Source organism: Perca flavescens, chromosome 10 (assembly GCF_004354835.1).
Source record: "Perca flavescens isolate YP-PL-M2 chromosome 10, PFLA_1.0, whole genome shotgun sequence".
Taxonomy (NCBI): Eukaryota; Metazoa; Chordata; class Actinopteri; order Perciformes; family Percidae; genus Perca; species Perca flavescens.
The window spans coordinates 15,831,749-15,856,713 of record NC_041340.1 but is presented as its reverse complement, the minus strand read 5'-3'; the positions used below and the strand labels follow the sequence as shown (position 1 = coordinate 15,856,713).

General features: G+C 40.8%; 1 protein-coding gene across 7 annotated transcripts in view; it reads right to left on the bottom strand.

The window, feature by feature from the left end:
* dlg3 (discs, large homolog 3 (Drosophila)) overlaps positions 1–24,965 on the bottom strand; it is an 86,788-nt gene that overhangs the window by 46,193 nt on the left and 15,630 nt on the right. For all 7 annotated transcript variants that reach the window (XM_028588742.1, XM_028588743.1, XM_028588739.1 and 4 more), the window contains exon 4: positions 23,194–23,301. In XM_028588742.1, the coding sequence (XP_028444543.1) occupies positions 23,194–23,301 (108 nt within the window). The remainder of the gene's footprint in view (positions 1–23,193; positions 23,302–24,965) is intronic.

Sequence of the window (24,965 nt, the reverse complement as noted above, 5' to 3'; positions counted from 1 at the left end):
GAAAACACACCTGATGGTCCACAATGCTCTGTACTTTTACAAGGAGAGCTCTCTGCTTTGTTTCACTTTTGTCACCTTCATTTTTCTCATTTCTTTCCCGAGCACCCCAGAACACAATATTCTGAGCTGCAATTAGTCGTTTCAGACTTTTTTGTTTCTTTTAATTGGGACCATTGGACTGTGATTCTGCTTCATGAACCCAACGCTGTAACAAACACTCTCCCATAAGGCCACAATGGCCCTTAAACCCATCATGATGCATTTGAGTGCAAAAAAACTAAGATTTGTCTCTCATTTCCTTTTACAGCCTTTTACAAGACAAGCCTTCACTCATTTGTTCATAGTTTTTTTTTTTTTCTTTAAATGTGACTGTGATATTTTGGACAGGAATAAAAAGCTCCTCAGCTGATACAGGTTCACAAATCAAAATCATGAGACAGCAATAAAACTACTGGCAGCAAATACAGAGCACTTAAAGCTCCACTGTAAAAATACTACAGTGAAAATAACAAGCCTAACTTTGACCCAAAGCCCAATGAAAACCATTTGTGCCCACCTCCCAGGGGGCTCAGCCTGTCTCCACATACAGCAGCAGAGATCCTCGTGTCATGGTTGAGGTTTCACGCTGTTCTATAAGCTCCAGTTGAACGCCCACGCATTCACATATCTCCATTCACTACCCTTGCCTGAGTTTTGGCTCACAATAAGTGTAGGTGTTGAAAGTGATGAAGAAATACAGTAAGTAGGACAATGGGCGAGGCAACAGAAACAAGAGCCGTGCCTCTAGTTTCACTGTGATAGTTATGAATACAGTACATGAGCACATTTATCCATATGCTGATGTATTTAGCGCCAAACAGCAGAGGGGAAAAAAACAGGGCATTGTTTTAAACGTTTGTAGCACTTTGGCGATTGCCAAATCAATCTGCCTCCTGTCGAGGGTCCAGATTTGCCCTTCTTCTCTGCCCACTTCGGGTTGCGTTCAGGCACGACACACCATCCCTTAACAAACGCTTGTTTTGCTTTTACTTTATTAGATAGTGAAAGTGGATAGACAGGAAAGGTCAGATTCAAACCCGGGCTGCTGCCAAGGACTACATGGGGCGCTTGCTCGCTCTACTGGGTGAGCTAGAGGTTGCCCCTACAGCAGCCATCTTATTGAACTGGAGAAATGACACGAACACTGATCTGAAAACACTCAAACCATTAAGTCGTAAGCAATGTTAATCCAATACACTTAGACGAGAAGGAATGAGGGAGGAGCCATGTTACATTACACACTTTCACTGGCAATCACATCATAGCCACGCCCTAAAACACCCCCTGCTTTATCACAGATTTTAAAATCAACGAGACCATAATTAAAAAAATTAACATCATTCTGTATTGCAGAAGACTTAAAACTAGCGATTGAGACCATAAACTCATTATGAAAATGTTTACTGAAATCAAGTGAGAAGTGGGTCACTTTCTCATAGACTTCTACAGAAACCGACCTCTTTTTGCAACTGCACGTGTCGCCCCCTGCTGGAATTTCCATTCATATTTACAGTCAATGTTCCCGGGGCTATTTTGCAGCGGCACCGTTGCTCCATCTGGCGCTTAGCGCCGCCCAAGACGATTGTGATTGGTTTAAAGAAATGCCAATAAACAAGAGCACTTTTTCTCCCATGCCGGAATGCTGTGTGGACTAGCCTGACCCTCCTTCGCAGCGCTGTGGAGGAAGGTCTGGCAATGCAAGACTAGCAGAGACACTAACAAAAGTGGTCATTATGGCAATGCGCATCAATGAATCTGGGGAGAAGAGATTCTGAAAGGGGGCTTCTATTTGTTTGGCAGTTGAGTTCAAATATCAACAATCTTCACGCAGCATTGCTTACTGCACCTTTAATACCAGCTGGCTGTCAAAACACAACCAACCTGCTCTGTTGGACAGAATATATGGACTCTGGCTACAGAAATACAATGTGAATGCAGTAAGATAAACAGTAGTTGCCAGTTTTTAGAAGGTATCAATAATATAAAATGCAAAAGTGGTTAAACTGAAAATCCTCCGAGAAACCAAGTCTTAGTGCTGAAACAATTAATTCATAATCGATTAGTTGATTGATAATCGCTTGACAGTTTAAGTCGTTTGTCAAGCACAAAGCTGATGGTTCCAGCTTCTCAACCATGAGGATTTGCTGCTTATTTCTGTTTTATCATAGTCAATTTAACATATTTAGTTTAGTTTTTTTAGTTTGAGAAGTTGAAACCAAATGCAATGGATGATTTGATAATTTGATATTGCAATATGTTTTTCTATATCTACTGAAAGACACACTTTAACTCTGGATTTTAGATTTTCATTTGAACCTGGTTACACTAAACATTATCAGGCTTAATCAACTAAGATCTTCGTTCGAACAAAGATACAAATGTTCTTTAATTCTAGATGCATGACGATGCCGATGTTGCATCATTACTCTCATTCTGACTGCCCTCCCCTCTCTCATTCCTGCCCGCTGAGATATTCTAGTGAACATATGCAGGGCTTGGATTTGTCTGATTACATAATTGGAAATTTTAATGGTGAATATTAATCCACAATGGCCCATATTGGGTTTTATAAGCAGGCTGATCAGGATCTGCAGGCTCTCAGTAAGCAGCGGCAGTCTGCGGACAATGAAGCTCTGGGCTGGAAGAGCTCTTTATATTACACAAGTGGCACGGCTGACACAGCAGAGCACCACTACAATGTTCAGAAATGCTGTTCACTTTTCATTTTTAGATGATGTCATCATCTTAGATACAACAAACTACATATAAATAGAGTGTCCCTTTACTTGTACTTGTGTGCAAGTACGGCAATTCAAAAAGAGCTCTTGGAAATCCAGAAAGCTTCGTCCACCTGCGTATCAACATTGTCTGCGGGTAATTAGGTAGCTGAGCAGCAAAGCTACTGTGCAGCTCTGACTGAGCCTGCACCATGGCAACACACAGGGCTGTGGCTGAGCACATGCTCATATCTGCCCCCCCCACCCCGTCTTCCCTTTCCATTCCTCTTCCTTCTACACCTCTCATCTCTTTCTTTACACACACACACACACACACACACACACACACACACACACACACACACTCCTGCATCCCCTCCTCTCTTGCATCATCACTACCCAAACTGACAACTGAAAAGACTAGTTCACATTCGGTGAGGGCTTGGTGTTGCTTTTCTAAACATTCTGAACACAGGACTGAGGATTTTTATGACATGTGGCAATCGATATCAATCTATACTTAGGAAACATAATGCTAGCTGATTACATCTTTTTTTAAATCAAAAAAATAAATCTGCAAGCTCTTCACTGCCAATGCAAAATGTTCAGAATGAACATCCTGCAAAATGTTCACTGTCAACAACAAACTGTTCTCGCTGTTTTTCCGACAATACCCACTCCTGGCAAATAGTATGTATGAGTAAAGAAACTGTTTGACATTTTAGGAACACTCGCTTTAATGCCAATAGTTAGATGAGAAGATTGTGCTTTGGAGGTACTGCTAGGCAGATTTATTTTTTACCGTTGGGCAGAGTCAGGCTAGCTGTTTCAGCTTGTGGGACTTCATCTTAAAGGCGACTCTGTAATTGTTGAATGGCAGCAGTTGACCTTTAACACCGCTGTTTATGATAACAACAAAAAAAATCCAATTCTGTCTAATAAAGTTATTGTCGTTTACAGCATTTTTGTCAAGATGGGGTTTTCTTTTCAATAAACATTTGGGCAATTTGTTTTACAAGTAAAGGTTTCACAGCAGCGGCAGAACGGTTTGCATATATATACAAGTATAGGAATATAATCTGGACTATGTACTGTAGAATCCGGCATTGGGAATGGAAAAGGGCCCAAATGCAAACTTCCTATTTGAGAATATCATTATCAAATATTGTCAAATGCGTCATGAGCATCTACAGACACCACAATCTCCACTCGTTAGGGTGATTTCTGAGGTGACAAAATAAAAACCGGTTTGAATTTATAAAAGAATGTATTACAGACTGTGCTTTAGCTGCAGATAATTATTATCAGTACAAAGCTGGACAGGTCTAACAAATTTGCACAAGACATGATACTGTAATCCTATAAAAGACTAATATGATAGCTTGTGCCATAGTGTACTTGCTGAAACTCTTCTAAAAAAAACAACTGGCTTTGCTTTGACATCTGCCCATTGGCTAAGTACCTGACTTGTGCTATAAGGCTGCTTCAAGATTTATATATCAAATGGGAGATTTTCTATTTCCCCCCTCAGATAACATTAATCTATATATATTTTTGGTTAATCTACATTAAGAGATTCTCAGAATAGACATACAATTTCAAATCTTACTTAGCTTTCTAATTATACATTTACTACAAAAACACCCACCGTAAACATACATGTGATGTGAATGATGGAATTACTTTATAGTATCAGCCTTCATTTAGTGATAAAACAAACTCAATTATGCAAAAACATCTTTGACTGGGAGCCAAGACAATCACAAAAGCCAACACATAAAGCTGACACTAAAACATAAAGATAATCAGCCATGAATTAAGTTATTACTGTACAGAGGTAAGAATGTGGCTGCCAACTGAGAGGGTGGACCACTGCCTGCTAACAATGTGCTGTACACTGAAACCTTCAGCATAACATGATAATCCAGCAGACTACATTTACTTAGACCCTCAATACTGCAGACATGGGCATTCATCAGAAGAATCAGGTTGCTCACAACCTGCTTGGTCAAATAAAGGTTGACCAACATGGTGTTTTGAGTAGATTAGCACCCAACACAGGACATGGGTTTGTCTGTTAAACCTGTCCAGTCTGTGCTACACATACTGTATGTACTGCATACTGTACTGTGCCAGAGGTGAGCAGGAAAGGCTCGGCTGCAGACCGAATGAGCAAACAGAATTATACTTTACTTATTATAATTTATGTTAAACCAGTATGCAGGTACCCTTTAAAGGCTGCAAGATGATCTAAAAAAACAGAAATGCAATAAAATTAGAGTCTAAAAAGCTTATAGCATTTCATCGCCATTAGCATATGTGTCCTGCTGGTGATTTTGAGAATGATGTCAATGTCAGGTGGCTCAGCCTATCACACTCAGTCGTGGTGGTTGCTGCTTTCCAAACCACTGGCAAGACAGCAACAAACCATAAACCCAAATTCCAGCCATAAAACCATCCATCTAGAAAGCTGTAAGTGACATCACACATCATGCCCATATTGTGCAACAGTTTACGCTACATAACACCAATTCAGAGTGTAATCTACACAAGTAAAGGTGGTGAGGGAGAATTTGGATTTGGCTTGTATTGGGAAAGGTTGTGCTGCATTGTGAAGAAATATTAACAAAAATGCACAGACACACGGAGGGAAACAAAAAGTAATAAATCCATAAAAGTAATTTCAAGGCAGAGATGTACTATCAACAGTGTAATAAGATGTATGATATTAAGCTGGGATTGCTTGTATTGTTTATATCTGTGACAGGGTGAGGGCATGTTTATCATTTCTCACTTTATCTCTCTCTCTCTGAGACGGAGATGTGTGTTTCTGTTTTTCCAAATTCAGCGGGTAGTTGGAGTCGATTCTCACTAATAGAATATATTGACTGATAATAAACAGAGGGACATGTTTAAGGATCATCTGTGGTTCTGTGCACATTCAACAGACATATGTCTGGAAAATGTTTGCTGTCCTCTCATCTTGTCGGCTCAGTGGGGGGGAAACAGGAAGTCCATGTGAGCCAAACATATGTTGTCACAATATACTGTATGTCTATACTGTTCACATAACAAGAAGATGCAACTATTAAACACCCCTTATAGGTCCCAGTAGAGAGAGAACATAATTTTTTTTAACAAAAAAACAATCAGGATTTTTTGAAAGGATTGTAGAAACGGATATCAGCTCAAAATAGATCCTTTAAGATGTAGTGTTATTATGCACTAATCCAGTACTGTAACCACAGTGCAAAAGGGCAAGCAACACATACTAGCAGTGGTTTAATAGTCCCAAATTATTGCCCAAATTTTAACTGTAACAAAGGAGAGGTTTAAAATAACCTTATCAACCTAATACGCTGAATTTGTCTTGCGCATATCTTAAAACAAGTCACCATTAATGGCACCAATCCAGTTTATGCAGAACAGTATGCACAGATCACTCTGGATTTGACCAAATTTATCAGGATTATTGAAATTGATTTATGCTAACCAATCTATATCATCAATCAAAACAAGAATCTGATGTTAAGCCAGTCTGCAACTAGACCTACATTTAAAATAATAAAAGCAAACTTATGAGTCATTGCAGGATTATTTTTTATTTTTTTACAACCTGGTTCTTTCTTTCAACGTTTTATTACACACATAATTGCTGAGATATGGGCTGAAGATATGAGACATTTGGGTTGGGCGTAGATGTGGTATTCTTGTGCATATTCAACTACACTAATCATACTGAAGCATTCTTTGCTGCTGCAGCGTCCTCTCTAAATACTGTACCCGAAAATTAAGCCTTTGATTTGTGCTATGTATGAAAAAAGAAAGAGCGGAGGAGGAGAAGGGCAATGGAAGACAGGAGGGAGATGATAGAAATGAAGAACACTGAAAAACAACACAGAAACACACACACACACACAAATGAGAGGCCAGACCAAATGGCTGAAGGGCTGCTTGGATAATGCATTAGACAGAGATGGCACTCAGAGCAGCTGCACATGGTAAGAAATGCACTGATTTGCCAAATGTCCTCCACCACACACATACACAAGTACACCTGCATTTCCAAATGCAAACACACACACACACACACACACACACACACACACACACACACACACACACACACATACACACACAAAATAGTAGTGTAGTGTGGTGTAGTAGTGTTTGAAATGGCAAACATAGTGGTAACCCGTTATAGTCAGCTAAAATAATTCCTGAGTAGTTACCAATGAATGAGTACCAGCGAACAAGTAGTTTCTGATAACAATAAGATATAAGATAATAAGAAATGTATATAGTAGATTTAGTATATTACTGTGAAGCTGCAAAAAATTACCTTTGACTTTTTCTTAACATGTGTGACTGACTGACCTAAAAGCTCACAACCAGGGCTGAATATCGAACCAACATTCATTTTTGGGACTGGCACAAATCTATCTGCAGCGCTCAGTCTCAAAAATAGTCCGATAGTGAACCTTTTACTTCTGATTATGGCTACTTTTACGCTGTGTCTGATTTAGGCAACCTTCTTGTATGGCTGCTTGGTTTATCTAACATTTAACATTTGAGAAGTTGAGCTTCTATTGTTAATTTTTTGTTGAAAAAAATCTTTTTATTTCTCAAAGCAAGGCATCGAAAAAGTATGATTTTGTATTAGCACTGAAACTCAGGTATCATGTTGGCAATAGTATCAAAACATTTGAAATGATAACCGCCTCAATGAAAAGCACAGGTGTTACCAATAACATCAACGATGACTTTGTTCTCTTCGAGTGTCCCAGTAAGCTGTGCCACTGCGACTGTGAGCCAGCATGCACGATACCAGGACGCAGAAACTGAAACAGCTAAATGGAATTCAGCCATCATTCATTTACACCGGGGTTTTTGCTACTGTGACATGCCGAAATGTCACTTATCTAGCTTCTAGTGTGGCTGTGTAATCCAACAATATGACATATAGAAGAATTATTATAATGTGAAGATGCTTCGAATATACTGTTAATTCTCAAAAAAGTATTAGCTGTCCAGCACAAAGTAGTACGGGCAAAAACACTGAGGAGGTGAAATGACCATAGATAGAAAACAAATGACTCTGATAGCTGACATGGTAAATTCCGCAAAAGGTACATTTCCACATTTCTTCTCTCTAACAGAAATGCTCTTTTCATTCATTCATTCATTCCAATCATTTCTATTCTGTCATCTCTTATCAAACCACGGTAAGTTACTATAAATGAAACCTAACACTTCCTGCAGATGTTTCAAATTAAAAGTCTACCTAGAATGGTAGAGATTAGGTCCTTTGAGCCACAGGAACACTCTTAATGTGAAACATCGGAGCAGGAAGTGTTGGGTTTCATTGCCAGTTTTTTAAAAGGAATTTAAAAAATTGCAAAATGGAAGGGACTGGAAGTAATTAGTGAATGAAAACCGTATCTCTATAAGAGAAGAGGGGTGAGTGCGTAAGGATTACATTGCTGTACGGATGGAATTAGTGCTGTGGAAATGTATGTAAGAAAACATGGGAAGCTTTCAGTTTCTTAAAAAGCTAATTAAAACAGGAGCAGATCAGAAAAAATGAAGGCTTCTGGTGAAAATATGATAAGATATTATTTATCAAATAGGGAATAATTATAAATAAAGACTTAGCCTGTTAAGAGGATTTACGGTAAGAAAATCAGAATGTGGTCAGTATGCAGATTCACAAATATGTACAAAACCAATCAATAAACACTTCTTATTAACATAATATCTACTGTCAGTCTAGTCTCGAGAACCTTATGAATATCTACTATATAATCACTGATTTTGTATAATTTGGAACTTAATTATTAGTTATTTGTATTCATTAGTCAGCAGCTAGCTCTTGTTTCGATGGTACTGTAATTACTCAGGAGTCTGTGTACCTTATTGTTAAGTGTTACCAAAATAACAGCTGATATGATGGTTGAATAAAAGCAATGAAAGCACAAACGCTGTTGAAAGCACCCACACACCCCCACAAAAATGAAGAGGAGTCAGAAGGCTGAGGGACTAGCTCTCCTCTGGTATTGATTGGATATACACATATTCCACGGCAGCATGTGGGTGATGGAGCTGGTGTACCCTGCTGAGAATGTTAGCACATTCTTGCTACAAATAAATCTAGCATAGCAAGAAGAAAAAAAAAGCTCTCACATCTGCACATACAATCTATCACTCACTGACGTCTGATTCTTTTAATTAACAGCAACAGTGGTGTAGCGTTTAACGCTGCCATCTCATTCCATCTAAGGCCCCCATGTCCATCGCTTCCCTGTCTCACAGAAAATCTGATGTTTCCATCGCTGAATCAGGAGTCCACTCTGCCCTGCACAGCACAGTCACATTTCTAGGCCAGTCGCTACTGTGATCAGCAAAAACCCCTAAATAAAACAAAGCAGGCAAGCAAACAAACAAACGGCGTTGCCCTCCCTTCTCCTTTCTTCTCTCCCCTCCTCCCCTAGCTGGCAGCGAGAGCCAGAGAGGGGAACAGGCGAACTGATATGGGGCTGAGCCCTGGCAGGGCCTCTGACAATGACCATATGGATCACAGGGGCATGGTAGCCTCTGCTTCCAGCAGGACACACACCTCCACACACACGACCTGCAGCTTCAGGCGAGTGCACCTGTAAACTGTACAAAAGTATATATATATATATATATATATGTAGCCAATAGCTGTAGCCAAACTGCAGTAATGAGTAAATCACTTAATGAGCATTAAATTGACATTGGCAGAGGACACAACACATTTCTGTGAATCCTGCATTTCACAGAGGGCCTCCATGTTAAGACAATAAGAGCAGATTCGGTCTGTAAAGGTACAGAACAACAGAGCTGAGTGGAGGCTTTTAAGAGAAGTGTAGGAGGTAGGATTCGAGACAACTAAGGTCCTGGGTCGCAGCTACAGCAGCTCCACATCACAGATAAACTGCTTCAGCTTCCATAATGCTGCGCCGTTTTCTCCCTTGCACACTCACGTCAATGTCTGACTGGCCTTTTCTCAGGCGCTCCGTCCCTACCCCCTCTTACAGCGTATAAAAAGCAAACTTTTGTCAAAGTGCACATAAATATTGCAGTGCACCTTGTCTCCCTTGTTTCATAGTGCATTTCCCATGATTCCCCATCCTCTCTTAAACCCCAAATTTCCATGGGTATGGAACACTTTGTTTCTCAGTAAAGGTCTGTGTCAGGCATGGGTGTGTGCGCTTATAATGTATCTCTTTGTGTGTGTGGGGGGGAGAGAGAGACAGGCAAGCACAGAAGGGAAGATATGATGTAGGAGGTTTGCTAGCAGACAACTAAAATGAAATTATGTGCTATGAATTTGTATGAGATCTGTAAAATGGAATGTTGGCATTTCAATCATAATTAAATTACTGTGGCAATAATAACATTCAGTGTAATATAACTGAAAAAGTATACAAAGGTATTGTTTTGAAGTACAAATGTGCAAATACCAAAGCATTAAGTGCAAAGAGATGCAATGCTTTTCTTGCATAAACTAAACATGTGCGTTGCAACACATTTCTTTTTCTTTCACATTAACCAACAAGTGTATTTTTTCTCCTTTTGCATGTATATTAACATGATGACAAGTGAGCAAGGTAGGGTGACGCATTAAATGGCAAAAACCCTGATAAGAACCAATAGCTACTGTTCCAAGTAGTCCTTGTACCAAAATGTGGCAAAAAGCAAAAGCTTTGTGCAACAAATTGTGTATTTGGAATGCCGAATTTGCAAATTTGTAACAGGACTTTTAAAACTGTTTTTGTGTGTTTTAAACAGTATTGGCTGATAACATTGGGTTTCTTGTACAAAGCCGGTTAGCTCCTATACATGCTTAAACATTGTTGACGCTCATTAAGACTATGAAGAAACTACACTGTACTGGATTTTACTGCCTTAATCTTTTATTGGCAGGTAATATCGGTCACACAGTAGTAAAGGTTGTGGAACTCAGACGACTGTAGCTGTTCTACTTTCTGACTGGAACAACCTGAGTTCATAGAAACTACGGTAGAGGTGCTCTTGTTGTTACCATCAGAGCTCACGGTGGTAAAATATCTTTAAACTGCTGTGCACAGTTTGAAAGAACATCTTGCAGTAGGCTTAAGCACAGGGGTATGTTTAAAGCTACACAGTGTAAGATTTTGAACATAAAAATACACCAAAGTTGTAGAAGAGAAGAGCATCTCCTACTACCTAAGTAAGATCTGCCCTGTTTGGCCAAAATGAAATGATGGTGTTAGCTGACGAAATGTTTTTGACAACTCACAACATAAGAACTAAATATAAGCTGTCTCCTAAAGAGCAGAGTGCTTCTTGAAAAAGTTGGAGATCTTTTGCATCTTTTGTGTCCTTTGGTCTGAAGCAATCAATGTTTAGCTAAAAATGCTGTGTGCAGTTCACTGATATCACATTACATTGTTTTCTTCGTGCTGAAATCTAAACTCTTCAAACATTTACACCTCGCCAATGGTTAAAACAAACATTATGTAAGTTTGTGGCAGATGCAATAGTGCACGACAAAATCTTTAAAAAAAAATGGAGCACTTGTCTGTAGCAGGTTTCAAAACATTTCACATTGTTTAGTTGAATACAGGGTTTGAGCTGCAGTATAGACATATTACAAAGAGTAATTACACTATTTTAGCATGTTTTTGCCTCCTACTGAAAAAAGAAAAAAAAAAGGTTTTTGGGATGAGTGTGCCGGTTAGGGAGGGACAGCATGGGGGAGCAGGGTCCTCAGATGAAATGTAATCTGAAGCCAGGGTAATGCTGAAGCTTAAAAGTGATGTCAGAGGTATTATGACATCACAGGTGCTATCATACTAGACAATACAATATATTTCTTTATATAATCTTTGGTGTGATATTCTATCATAATTGTTAAAATTATTAGCATAGAATATGTTTATTTGAAAAGAAGGCTACAAAATAACGTGCATGACTTTGAGTTGACATTTTGTCGAAAGTCACCTTCCTAATTTTGTAAATGTACAATTTTCACTTGATGCTAAGAGCACCAACTTAAAATACCATATTATACATATTCAAACCAATACATCTATGGTCGAATCAACAATCAAATATGAAAAGATCTATAATGTTGGAGCATACACATATGCAAAAGAAAACTTAAGCACTGAAGTCTTGGATTCCTACTTTTCTCATCATCATAAGGGTTAACCCCAAGTAGTGCATCTATCAGAGAAAAAAAATACTGCTGTGTAATGTTACACAAAATATATGCAAATGTTCTTCTTTTACTCAAGACTTAAAAAAACAGCTGTGCAGTGATTCTGTGTCACATTGGACTGAATGCATTGACAGGAACTGTAAATGTACATCTTGGCGTAATCATTCACACCAGATGTTTTAAAGAAAATGTATGGATATGCGGACTGCACTTTCATTCAGATCACATATTTCTTGCCTTTTTTTATTCCAAGACAAGCTCATAGATAAATCTCTCTTGATCTGATGAGAATATTTCAGGTTTTTGATAGAGCCTTTCAAGATCACAGTAGGGGATCCAGCTCAAGACATTTGGCCATGGAGCACATGTAAATCCCATCCGTTAATACTCTCTGGGTTGCTGTTACAGAAATGGCAAATCAAATCCGGCCCAAACTAAATCTCATCAGACAGATGTACAAACCATTGACACTGATCAATCAATGTGACTGTAGGAGACACACACGCGCATGCAAACACGCACACACACATACACGTGCAAAAACATTTCTGATCAAGGCCTGAAAGCTTTTGAGTCCTAATCACCTATGGGAGTCTTTGACATGGAACACCCACTGTGCCTATGCATTCATTTAAAGAACCACAGCCACTACAGAGGCCTGTTATAAACAATGGTTCTGGCAAAGCATTTTGGACCAAATCTTGATGCTAATAAATAAAGTAAAATCCAATTAATATTTTAAGCTAATCATAGCCACAGAGCTGGAGAACACACAAAGACATATTGGAGCCCGCAGGGGAAAGAAGGGGCTTTCTGACTGAAGCTCCCAGTAGACCGAGGTCTCTACTTTTCTCAGATTTAAATTCAAAAGCTCTTGTTTTAAAGAATGCTCTTATAGTCCAAACAATCCATAATTAACCTAGCAAGCTCTTGATAAAAGCAGCACAATAGTTTAGTAAATAGATGACATGAAATGAATATGCCATCATTATGTCTTGGGGATCGTGTAGTGATTTCCTCACACATACGTACATGAAATGTTCATGGTTACAGAAGCCATTTGAAAATGTCAATGATCGAGCTACAAAAAGCCGGCTGAGATTATCCTGAATGACTGTGCAAGGTTATTGCTTTTCATCGCGTTAGCATCCAAACACACGAGTTGTTATGAAAACTATACAATAATAGACGTGCGTGGTTGGGCGTGTGTGATAACTGCCCTGTTCTCCGGCTGTGTATAGGTAGTGGGGGGAGGGGTAGCATTCACATTTCCCATCCAAGGATGAGCAACGGTGACTGAGGAGGGCTGAGGAAGGTGGGGGTGGTGGTGGGTGTGCATCTCCATCCATGCCGTGTGCTATGGCCCGTTCATAGGAAGGGGGGAGCACACACTGGCCGTTCACACGCCTGTTTAAAGAGATGGAGGGACAGATGCTTGTCCAAAGTGTCAGGGCCTCGCTTGCTTTCTCTCTCTGACAGCACCACCAACTGCCTTCTCTTACATAACCCCCTCCCCCTCTCCAGGCCCACTGCCTGCCTTTATTGGCTTATTTCTCTCTTTTTCAACCTTAGCATTTTGACCCCACTGACTGCTGCTTTTCCCCCACCATCATCCATCACTGATTCATTCTCTGTAATTCCAGCTCTTTTCATTCCAGTGTAGATACTCCTGGACTGAAACCATGAATGCCAGGTTGGACATTTCTCTACAGAGTTTTTGTGTGGTGCACATTCGCAGCAAGAGAGCAAGGATCATTTGAAAGGACAAGACCAGATAGGATTCTATAGAGTGGTTTATCCATTAACTGTGCTGTTACGACAACATAAGATCCCTACCTGAATCACGATGCAACATATTAAGATACTAATTTGTTTCATTGTATAGTTGAATATGGAATACATATGCTGTAGATGAGCAGTAGAACAATTAGGGGGTAATACTGATGGAGAGTAAAATCTCCATGTAAGCAATACATGCTTACATAATGACATCTGCTGTGAGCTTTCAAACGTGTGAAACATGAAATAAGCCTCATTGGTCTGGAAGAAAAAGGATTGCAATAGATTTTACACAAACCAAGAGAACGTGTCAATCTATTTTTGCCTCCTCAAACCTCTTCTTGCTTGTAGTAATCTGCTAATATCAGTCAGGTTGCGGCTCATATGTGGGCTCAGCTCAGGGGGATCTCTTCCACTCTGCCACTGAAATTTCATCCTCCATTTTACCCCTGTGCTTCTTCTCACCTTCCTTCCTCCCATTGCCTCCCATTTCTTGCTCAAAACACGATCAGACATAAACGGAGGAACTACAAACAATGCAGCGGCTTCACTTGCCGCAAATACGAGACTACATAGACACATACTCATGCACAGCGAGAACCATTCCTTGGATCTCATGCTCACCAAGTTACCCTTCCCCCACCCAAGCTCACTCTCATGCTCGCATACATGCACCTTCCTTAATTAAAGCCTGTGCCTCTGAAGCTGTTCTGACCTTTTATCAACTGTGATTTATAAATACATGTAAATACATGAAGAAAATAGAAACAAAATGGGAGTGCATGTAAAGAGGCAGTTTCATTCACACTGTGTGGCATGTATGACAGGCAGCGGTTAGACACCGATCACTGATGAATCGCTATTTTTTTTCACATATTCATTATATTGTGATTCTTAAAAAACAAAGGCCAAATAAGAAATGGAACTGGAATCAAAGATCGATTTCATCATCTCTTCCTCTACTCTGAGCTAATGAGCCACAATCCTACAATTAGTTGATCTCTGAGAATTCTATTTCCTACATCTAATGTACAAACTCGGTCTGGAATGTCGGAGTTAACGGCTCGAGAGATAACTTAAAATAATTGCAAACTGCATCTCAGTGCTGCTCCATTGAATGAAAATGCACCATTTTTTGGCCTATGGTAACTGCATCAGCGTAAGCCTTTTGACGACACACACTAGGTGTGTTAAATGTATCAGCATTAACTCATCTGCATCAAATCCCAACATGAAGATCATCTCCATGTGTGTGCAGTGGAACTGGATCAGTCCTGCTCTGTTCTCCTTACTCTGCTTCCAATAGAGGAATTACAGTCAACAAATCGGAAAACGGAGGGCTTGAGATGAATACTAAATATGAATTCTCTTTCATAAACCGACAGCTGATGCATGATGGTCTCTGTTTTACGACAGCAGCAGCTCATCTGATCCCAGTCCTACCCTACCAGGCCCCAAAGGCCTGAGCTATCTAGAGAGTGAGGAAGATGAGTTACCTGGTCATACCACTCCCGGTTGGTACAGGTGCACTCGGGCCACCATCCTCCCTGTCCACTGGAGTTGTTGCCGTTTACTTTGGGGGCACCCTTGGATTGGCCCTTTGGGTTGGGGCCTCCAGGGCCCCCACCAGACATGATCTTGCCCTTACTTCTCCCCAAAGTGCCCCCTCCTCCTCCCATGCTTCCACCTCCCCCTGAGGCCGGAGGGGGTAAGGTCTGGCCTCCCCCGTACCCAGGCGGGTATCCATAGGGCTCAGCCTGCCAGTCTCCTCCATATGACGGGGCGTCCATCCTACGCAGGGCAGCCATACGGGTCACCTCATAACATTCTGGGCACTTGCAGCAGTGGTGGTGTTTGTGCATGCTGGCTGGGCTGACGCTGAGCTGAGCGGCGTGGCACTCTGTCTCTGCTGCCTCCTCAGATCTCACACAGCAAGCTGTGATCGGCTCACAGAGCGCTAATGCCGATGGAAATAACACTAATCACAGGAATTTCTACAGATTTTCCCTTTTTCGTCAAATCCTGTCACTCTCCGCTTTATTCCTCTCGGATGTAGCAAAAAAAAAAAAAAAAAAAAAGATCAAGAGGGACGGGAAACAGGAAAACAAAAAATACAAAATGGGCACGTAGTCTTTGTCCTCTTGACGTAGAAGATCAAAGGAAATATTCAAAATATTGTATACGACCACACAATCAGAGACCAGCCCCGATGATAGAAATTTCCTCTTGCTTCTCTTGGTTCACAGTGATACGCATATAAATTCATAGATATATATATGTATATTCTTTTGTTTATATATCATATATATTTACACACACAAATACATATAAAAATATTAATATAAACAGACAAGCACAAATACAGTTATGTACAGGGATAAATATATATATATAAATATCTATATGCGTGTGTACAAATATATATATAGATATATAAACAATATGTATAAATAAATGATATCCGCAGATGAAAACCTTCCTTTGTTAATTCTTGGTATCTTCCCGATCCGTCAAAATCTCACGGTTTTCCTCCTGCTTTGGAAATCGTTGTCTTTCTCTCTCTGTCTCTTTTCTCAGCCTGCAGAGAGGAGCTGAGCACTGGATCGCCTCTCAGCCAGCTTGCCCTAGATGTGGATTATTCAGAGGGATGAGAGCAAGCAAGAGGGAGATGGAGAGCGAGAGACACAGAGAGAGAGAGAGAGAGAGAAAGAGAGAGAGAGAGAGAGAGAGAGAGAGAGAGGGAAAAAGAGGCAGGGAGGGAGGGAGAGAGATACGTAGCAGCATCCCTCCACCACCTCAGCCCTGACAGTCACAGCCAATCAACTGGCAGCGCTGCCATCAGCAGCAGCAGCACCAACAGGACTGAGCGCTTCACTAGCTGCTCTTAAAGGGGCCACAACAGCTCAACCTCACTGCTGCCAGCCTTGGGTGAAAAGGTACTGCTTCACAAATCAAGGCACAATGAAAATATTGTATTTGTCTATTTCCACAATAAAAAAGGTCAGGAAGTAGTAGTCCGCAGCCTGTCAATGCCGACCATGATCCCCTAATTGTGAGTCTAATCCATGTTTTTCATCAGACCAATGCAGCCAAGATCCAACTTACAGTGAGCACCCTTGTCCCTCCGACTGATCACTGGTCACCTCTACGCTCATCTCTAGTTCAGCCGCCGACTTAACTTTCTCTTTCTTGTGCAAGTGAGTGGCGACCCCGGGCTCTGTGTCACAGCACACTTCTGTATATAATCTCACAATGGAAGTAGGTGCAGCAGATGAAAATCCTTTTTTCTCCTGGGTATCACTAGACCTGCCTCTCAACAGTGATGCCTTTGAATCACGCTGCATTACTTTACATCGCTCTCTACCGATCTTCCTTTTATTTTAGTATTACTACTGGCAAAGCAGCACTGCTGTTGAATTCATTTTATTCTTAAGTCCTGCCCATGTGCAGTACTGAGTCAAAAATAAGCACAGTGAGAGAAAACTGCACTCCTGAAGCCTCGTTTAAGAACCATAGGGGAAATATTTTATGTTCACAATGATGACATCAACACATGTGTACAAAACCAACAAGATTACACGCTTGGGCTTTCGAGTGGGTGGAGGAAGAGATAGAGAGCGAGGATGTGTGAGGGGGAAAAAGAGAGAAGGAAAGACTATATGGCTTTCATGTATCTGTGGCAGTTATATTTTCAGTAATGTGATTGGACTGCCTGTGAACCGTTTTTCATGCGTATAAATTTGTGGGTTGATCACAGATATAAAACATCCCGACACTGAGGGTGAAGGTTTCTTTTTTAAGAGACCTAAGAGGGAATGTTACAGTGTCGCCATTAAAACCCTGCATATATGCATTATTAATTAAATGTGACGGGGAACTGAGCTGGGTGTGTCTGCATGGGGGAAAGAGTACATTTATCCATATACATATACATGTCTGCATGTTACAGTGCTCATACACAAATGCTTTTTCAGTGTTTTGAATAACATTTAGACCTAGTGCCTTTAAGTTGTATGTATATTAATGTCTATCTATGCAACCTTCCTGTTAAATTGAGCAGGATTTTGGGGAGAGGGCGCACTGCATAGTGTTGCAGCCCTACCAGGAGGCACACAAAGCAGGCTCAGTGACACTAAATTACATGCAACACTAACTCACTTCATTATAATGATATTCTTTCACTGTAACATACAGAGATATGCCAAACAGAAAGCAAAAAGAGGAGAAACTTTGGCATTTTTAAACAGAGACTAGAAACCACTGAAAGCCTCAAGTTACATTGTCGGATGCAGCCACAAACCCTGCTGAAGCCAATCAGAGCAGTGAGGCGGGTCTTCGAGGCAGCGCCTTGAAAGGACGATGTAAGCATATCGATCACAGCACACATGACCGAGCACATGTTGCAACCATCCTTCCCTAGCCTCACTCTGTCCCTCTTATAAACTGTCCACATTGCATTTACCACACAGAGGGTTTGCAGTTAAAAAAAACTAAAACATAACACATGCTGTACAGCACACAAAATGAGGGAATGACAAGCAGGGTACACAAAATAAAGGCAGGAGAGATGGACAGAGAAAGATCCCCTGCGCTGAATGAACACAGATATGTCATCTGTATGGTTTGCGTACACACACACACACACACACACACATCTCACATCTGCGATATGAACTGTGTATGTAGACATATTTAGTACCTCTAGAAGAAAAAAACCTCTCCCTTTAAATATTACATAATATCAAATATATAAAGAATTTGGTAGGTCGTTTTAGAGCCAATCAATTGCTGGTTTTCTGTATCAGAAGGATAGCAGGAAGAGGAATACAGGAAGTTAATATACACTAATCACATTAGAGCTATTACAGGAAAGGTCTTGAAGGTTAATGAATGTCGTATAAAATCAAATTTTACAACGTAACTTTGTGGATAAAAACATCTAGATAATCTGTGTTGATCTTTCCTTTATGTTTTAATCACTAAAGACATGTAATGTTTAACTTCTTCTGCTTCTTTAAGAGTGAACATTTCAGGAGAGTGCTGATAATGTGAAATATAGGCAATTGAACCTTTAAAATGGGCATAAAACCCAATATAGTGTAATGAAATACCTTAGCACTGCAATAAATACAACCTTTGTGCAGATTATGTTAAATTTTTGTTGTGACTGTGTAGCCAAAGTTTTTGTTAGACTCAATTACACTATTATTTTTCAGGTTGTCGTTTGCAGTGTCCTTGTATTAGATTACATGATATTGTCAAATTTAATCTGCAGTTTATAACGTAATAAAACTGTCACCTATATAAGATTATTTTTTCCATTTGTGACACAGTGCCAAGTAGAAAAAGCAATATTCAGTTACTGGCATTTCTTTAGTGGCTAGACATAAATACTAGAGGCGAGAAAATGTAAAACCACCAAAGAAATGTAGCAGTCTTTCGGGTTATCTTCAATAGTGGACACTTTCTCCATTTTCAAAGATTAGTGAAAAACATTTTGTCATAATTACTAAAACCACAAATTGTCACAAACACTGGAACAACACTGCGCAGCAGGGTATGATTGAACTGTTTACACTCTGACTCTCACAAATTGAATCTATCCTGGAGAAAATACAATACGAACAGCTTGGCTTTAGTAGACCCAGAAGAATAGCAATCTTGTCGGACTAATGGCAATTTAAAAGATATAAAGAAACAGACATTAACCATGTGTCCATGCACAAATATAATGTATACATACATGCATGAGTGACTGGTGTTTGTGTGTGTGTACAGTCCTTGAAAAAATATTGTGCCCAATTAAACAGCTTACACTGGAAAGGAGAGGATCAACAGCATTAGGTGATTTATCTTGTGAAATGAAAGCGGTAACCTCTGACCTGCTGTTGACAAATGAAAAAGAAGGGCCTGTGATTTATGGCATAAACGAGGAGATTATCCTGCACTTTTGAACAGAGATGCTTCCCCGCATCCCACCTTGCAGCTTCCTCAACACTATCAGCTCAGCATCAGCCTGCACTGCCCTTATTACATAAACCCACCTGGACATCTCTCACACACACACACACACACACACACACACACACACACACACACACACACACACACACACACACACACACACACACGCTATTGTAATGAGCATTACAACCCCCAACCACAGCACACACCATGTATTGAGCTTTTCAGTCATTTCTAGGCATTTCTCAGAGAAGCTATGTGACTACTCCTTTGTCACCTGACCGGATGCAGCACCATGAAAGGACAGTCGGTAGTGAGGAAGTCTTAAAGAGGCAGCTCCATATCAACACGTACTAAGCTGCTCTACTGTAGCCTTAACTAACTGCAAGAGGGGGGTGAGGAGGAAAGTCTTAAAAGTCTCACTCAGGCAATCAATGCATCTTAGCAGAATTCACTTGTTTCTTCCACAAACAGCAGATGTTGAAAGGAATAAATCTTTAGGAGAATCTTTACAGGTCATGCTTCCACTGTTCAATGAATCATAGCTCTGGGGGGGGGGGGGCTGCTTCATTCTCTCGGTCAGTCAGTCCAAGGAGAGTATCATCAATTTTGTACTTTAAGCCAATGTAACCTGCTCAGGAGCCTCCATGATGCTCTCACAGCAATGCAGACGCAGAAAACAAAGGCTACACGGCTAAGACTCCTATTAATAGGCCTCAGTGGCAGAAAACAGCTGCTCCACCACACACACACACACACACCAAACACAGCACCTCCAACTGATGGAATAATAAGAGAGAGGAGCATGCACATTGAGCAAAATGAGGAGTGGAGGGAACACAAGATGGCAAGAGTGGGAGATTATATCAGAGCTGCATCGCTAAGGAACAATGTTTGGCGTAGACTTTGTACATGCATAAAAAGACAGAAGCAGAAAGAAAGAGAGCTATGGAATGGGGTCCAAGTAGGAGGTTAAGAGATGAGCTGAAAACCAAGGAAGCTGAATGCAGTTGATAAAATACGATGAAGGTGCTGTAGGTCCACGACAGATGCCATAACTGAGGAGAATCAAAGCTAAGGTGCCCTATGTGTGGGCAGAAATGCGATGACTAGAGGGGGCATTACTGAAGCATGGTGCTGAACAGAAGGGGGAGTAAAAATAGAGAGAAGAAAATAGAGAGATGCCGAGGAATGCAAAATAAACTCTGTGTAATTACCCATTCACCTTGTCACAGAGAGCCGTGCATGTGAAACCAGTGTGCTTGCTGAGTGTGCATCATCACGTTTGTGCTCAATGCGTGTATGGTGTAAAAAGAGAGAGTGAGAGTTAAAAAAACAAAGACACAAATTAAAAGAGGAATGGAAAAGACAGGATGAAAAACAGAGAAGCGAGGAGAGAGATAGATAGAGAGAGTCAGAGCAATCTGTAGGGATGCAGGCGGGGGAGGAATGTGGTTTCCATGGCAACCCGAGGAAGGCTGAGCTCTGGGTGTCCGTTCCAGCTCTGCACTGCACCGGCCCTCGCCTCTCAGCCGCCTTGCTCTCTCTCTCCAGTCTCCCCCACTATATCTTTCTCTCTACACTCCACCTTCTCTCTCTCTTTCACTTCTGTTCCTTGTGCCTCCTCAACCTTCCTCCTTCATGTGATAGAGGGAGTCACACACGCGTGCACACACACACACACACACACACACACACACACACACACACACACACACACACACACACACACACACACACACACACACACACACACACACACACACACACACACACACAACCACAGCCCCATATTATCCAGAGTCAACCTGTACTGTCACCGTATCCTTATGCAGACATTATCATACAAGCACATTTAATCCATGTGCTCACAGCCTGCATCTCCCTCTCTTTTACCCCATCCAAACCCCCTGATCCTCATAACCCCACCCATTGCACTAGTTCTGGGCTCAGCTGAAAAGCCAACGCCTGCAGCCACTGTGCTACCATGTGCCACTGGCTGTGTTGTAATGGGAAAGGCATGTGAACACAAGGGCTTTTAAAAACGCTTAGGACCACGGCTAGCCTATGAGACATATCTCTATCGTAACTGTTGATCATCTAAGCAGCAGATTACCCACAATTCTTAAAGGAAATTGTTTGACAATTTGGGAAATACGCTTATTGCCAAGAATTAGATGAGAAGGTGGATAACAACCACACTCTCATGTCTCTGCGCTAGAGCCAACACGCGGTTAGTTTAGCTTAGCATAAAGACTGGAAACAGGGTGACACAGCTAGCCAATGGCAACAAAATAAGACTATGACGATCTCTAAAGCTCACTTATTAACACATTATATCAGGTTTGTGTTAGAAAAATGAGAAATAGCACATAACCCCTAATAAATTTCAATCAATCATTTTTATCTACAGATGTGTACGAGCATAATAGATGCACATTTTCATTGTAGGTGTTGAAATACTGAAGAGAAAGTGTATTTATTTCTTTTTAGCATGACATATTAACACGTAACCTGACTCCGCCAGATGGATTGCTTCGCATTTGCTCGGCATATCCATCTGGGAACTTTCCGTTGGAGAACTTTTGGGAAGGGGCGGAAATACTGGTTAGCTGATTGGCTGAACCATCTGTTTATCACCTATGTTGGTGATAGACGGGCCAAATCAACCAATCAGATCCACGAAGCGTATGAAAATACAACCACAAGCCCGCCCCTGCTGCTGCAGGCAAAGCATAGCTCGTTAGCTCAGCATGCAATCAACATGTCGGTAAAGGAGATTTGCCGTTTGTGTAACGAGAATTTAGTAATAAAAGACACCATTTCAGGTTCCCGAACCATATTCCAAAAGAAGGATCCAAGAGAAAAAAAGCATTAGCGAGCGGCTAACAGAATTAGGGCTACCGCTGTCTGAAAATACTGGTTAGCTGATTGGATAAACCATCTGTCAATCACCACCTAACCCACCTCAAAACCAACACTGATTGGCCCGGTCGTTTGGCTAACGGCTCCAAATTTTCTCTGCCTCAAGATGCCAGACTGATCTGCGAGTGGAAAACTGAAGCTCGCGAGATCAGGACGGTCTCACGAGGCTAATTAACACCACAATAATCAACACAGATTATTAACAGATTCCATTAAACTGGTCATACCAATCCCTAGAAATCAATCCCTGGACTCCTTAAACTGCTTTGTGATTTAGCATTCATGTCTCAACATCAATACATTTTTCAAAGGTCATCAACCTTTATGAACAGTAACAAATGTTTCATGATGCATGCTAAGGCACTTCTGTGATGCCTCAGTAAACTGTCATGGTGAATGCGTAATCATCACATCATCAGGCTCATTAGTATTTGCTTATATTAGCAGCAGCTGCCTTTTCTAAAGCCTGAATAGAATCACTGAGGAAAAGTTGTGTTCAAGAGACCCCTAGGAAATTCATGTTTTCTTTTCTTTACTCACCTTTGGCACGTCGACATGAGATAGAGTCACCAGGCCAGAAACTCGCTCCACTTTGTGGGGGCTCCTCCTGCTGGTCACTCGCACCCGAGACACACCCTCCTCCTCGTCCTGAGTGAAGAGTGAATAAAATCTTATTTTAACAAAAAAACTCCTCCAACAATGATCAGGACATACTTGTAGACACCAAAGATGACAATCATCACCAACGTCTTGAAAGGAGTAGAGAAATTCCCTCATTTGCTTTCTTGCTGAGAGTTACTGTAGATAAGACGTCACGCTTGTAGGATAGAGTCACAGCAGCAAACACAATATTTTTCTTACAGGTGGTTAAAAGAGTCTTTAAGGATTCTGGAAATAACTTCATAAAAGCCATGAGGGTAAAATCAGATGCTTAGATCTGTAACATCGGATGTAATGGTACTACATGAAAATATTGAGCTAGAACCAGCAGGCAGTTAGCTTAGCATAAAGACTGGAAGCAAGACAAAATAGCTAGCCTGGCTCTGTCTAAAGGTTTTAAAAATCTGCCTTCCAGCACCTCTAAAGCCCCATTATTAACACATTATAACTTATTTGTTTTTAACGATAATTTGTGGTTTCACAGAGGGTAACATACTGGAGTTATCTCTTGGTCTGAACAGCGCCAGGCTAGCTGTTTCTCGTTTCAGTCTTAAGTTAACTGGCTGCTAACTCTAGCTTCATATTTAGCGAACACAAACGAGAGTGAAATCAATCTTCCCATCTAACTGTCGGCAAGCAAGAGAGTAAGTGTTGTTTGTGGGTTGTCAACAATCAGCACTAAAGAACAGAGAGAAGCTAGTCCAAAAATATAAATAAAAGCATGGTTAAAGAAATTGTGCTGTAGTGAAAGGAGAGTACCCTTGCAAAATCAAAATTTTACGAATAACACACTCCAACACCATGCTAGAGCCTGCTAGAGCGGCACAGAAATGGACCAGATGGTTCACTCCGTGTCATATTTCTTGACAAATGAAACTAATACAGCCAACATAAAAATTGTCTACTGACTGTGGGTGGGGATACACAAAGTCTGCAGTACCTGACATTCTCTGAGTTAATTCCCATAGTTTCGGCCACACAGAACCTCAACTGACAGCAGAGGGCAGCCTTTAGAGCAGGACATCACTAGTGCAAACTTCCAAACAAATAAATAAAAAAAGTTACAGCAGAACAGCCCCAAAGATTTTCCAAACAGGTGGTGTCCTCTCTCTCAGCTGATACCTAAAGATGCTCAATTTAAGAGGACATGAGCAGAGTGCTCACAAGAGTTGCAACACAACACAACATTTTTCTAAGTTGTTGCACTCTTTGACGGCTGACTGCTGAGCCCGCTCTGTCTATTAGCAGCAGGAGTATGCCCTCAGCGCTGTGCACACACGCTTACACACTCACATACACTTACAAAATTGCAAAAGTGCAGACATATTTGAAAAAAGTCATAATTTTTTTTTTAAATGTATTACAAGTTTCAGTTTCTTCTTGGACATTACTTTCTTAGTTATTCCAGGATCATTACAGAATAAAAAAGGTTCTTGCAAATTAAAACATTATTATTATGAAATCAACCAGACTACTAAAAACAGCTTCTTTGCTCACGCTTTCTTTCCTTTCTTTTCCAAAGGAGCTATTCTCCACTCTCACCTGCTACTCTGCACCAAATCAGGGAATTTGCAGACTCATTTAGTTTCCCACCCATCCTCCACTCAGGTGACAACATGGCTAGAATACTGATGAGCACCTCACTCGTGTCC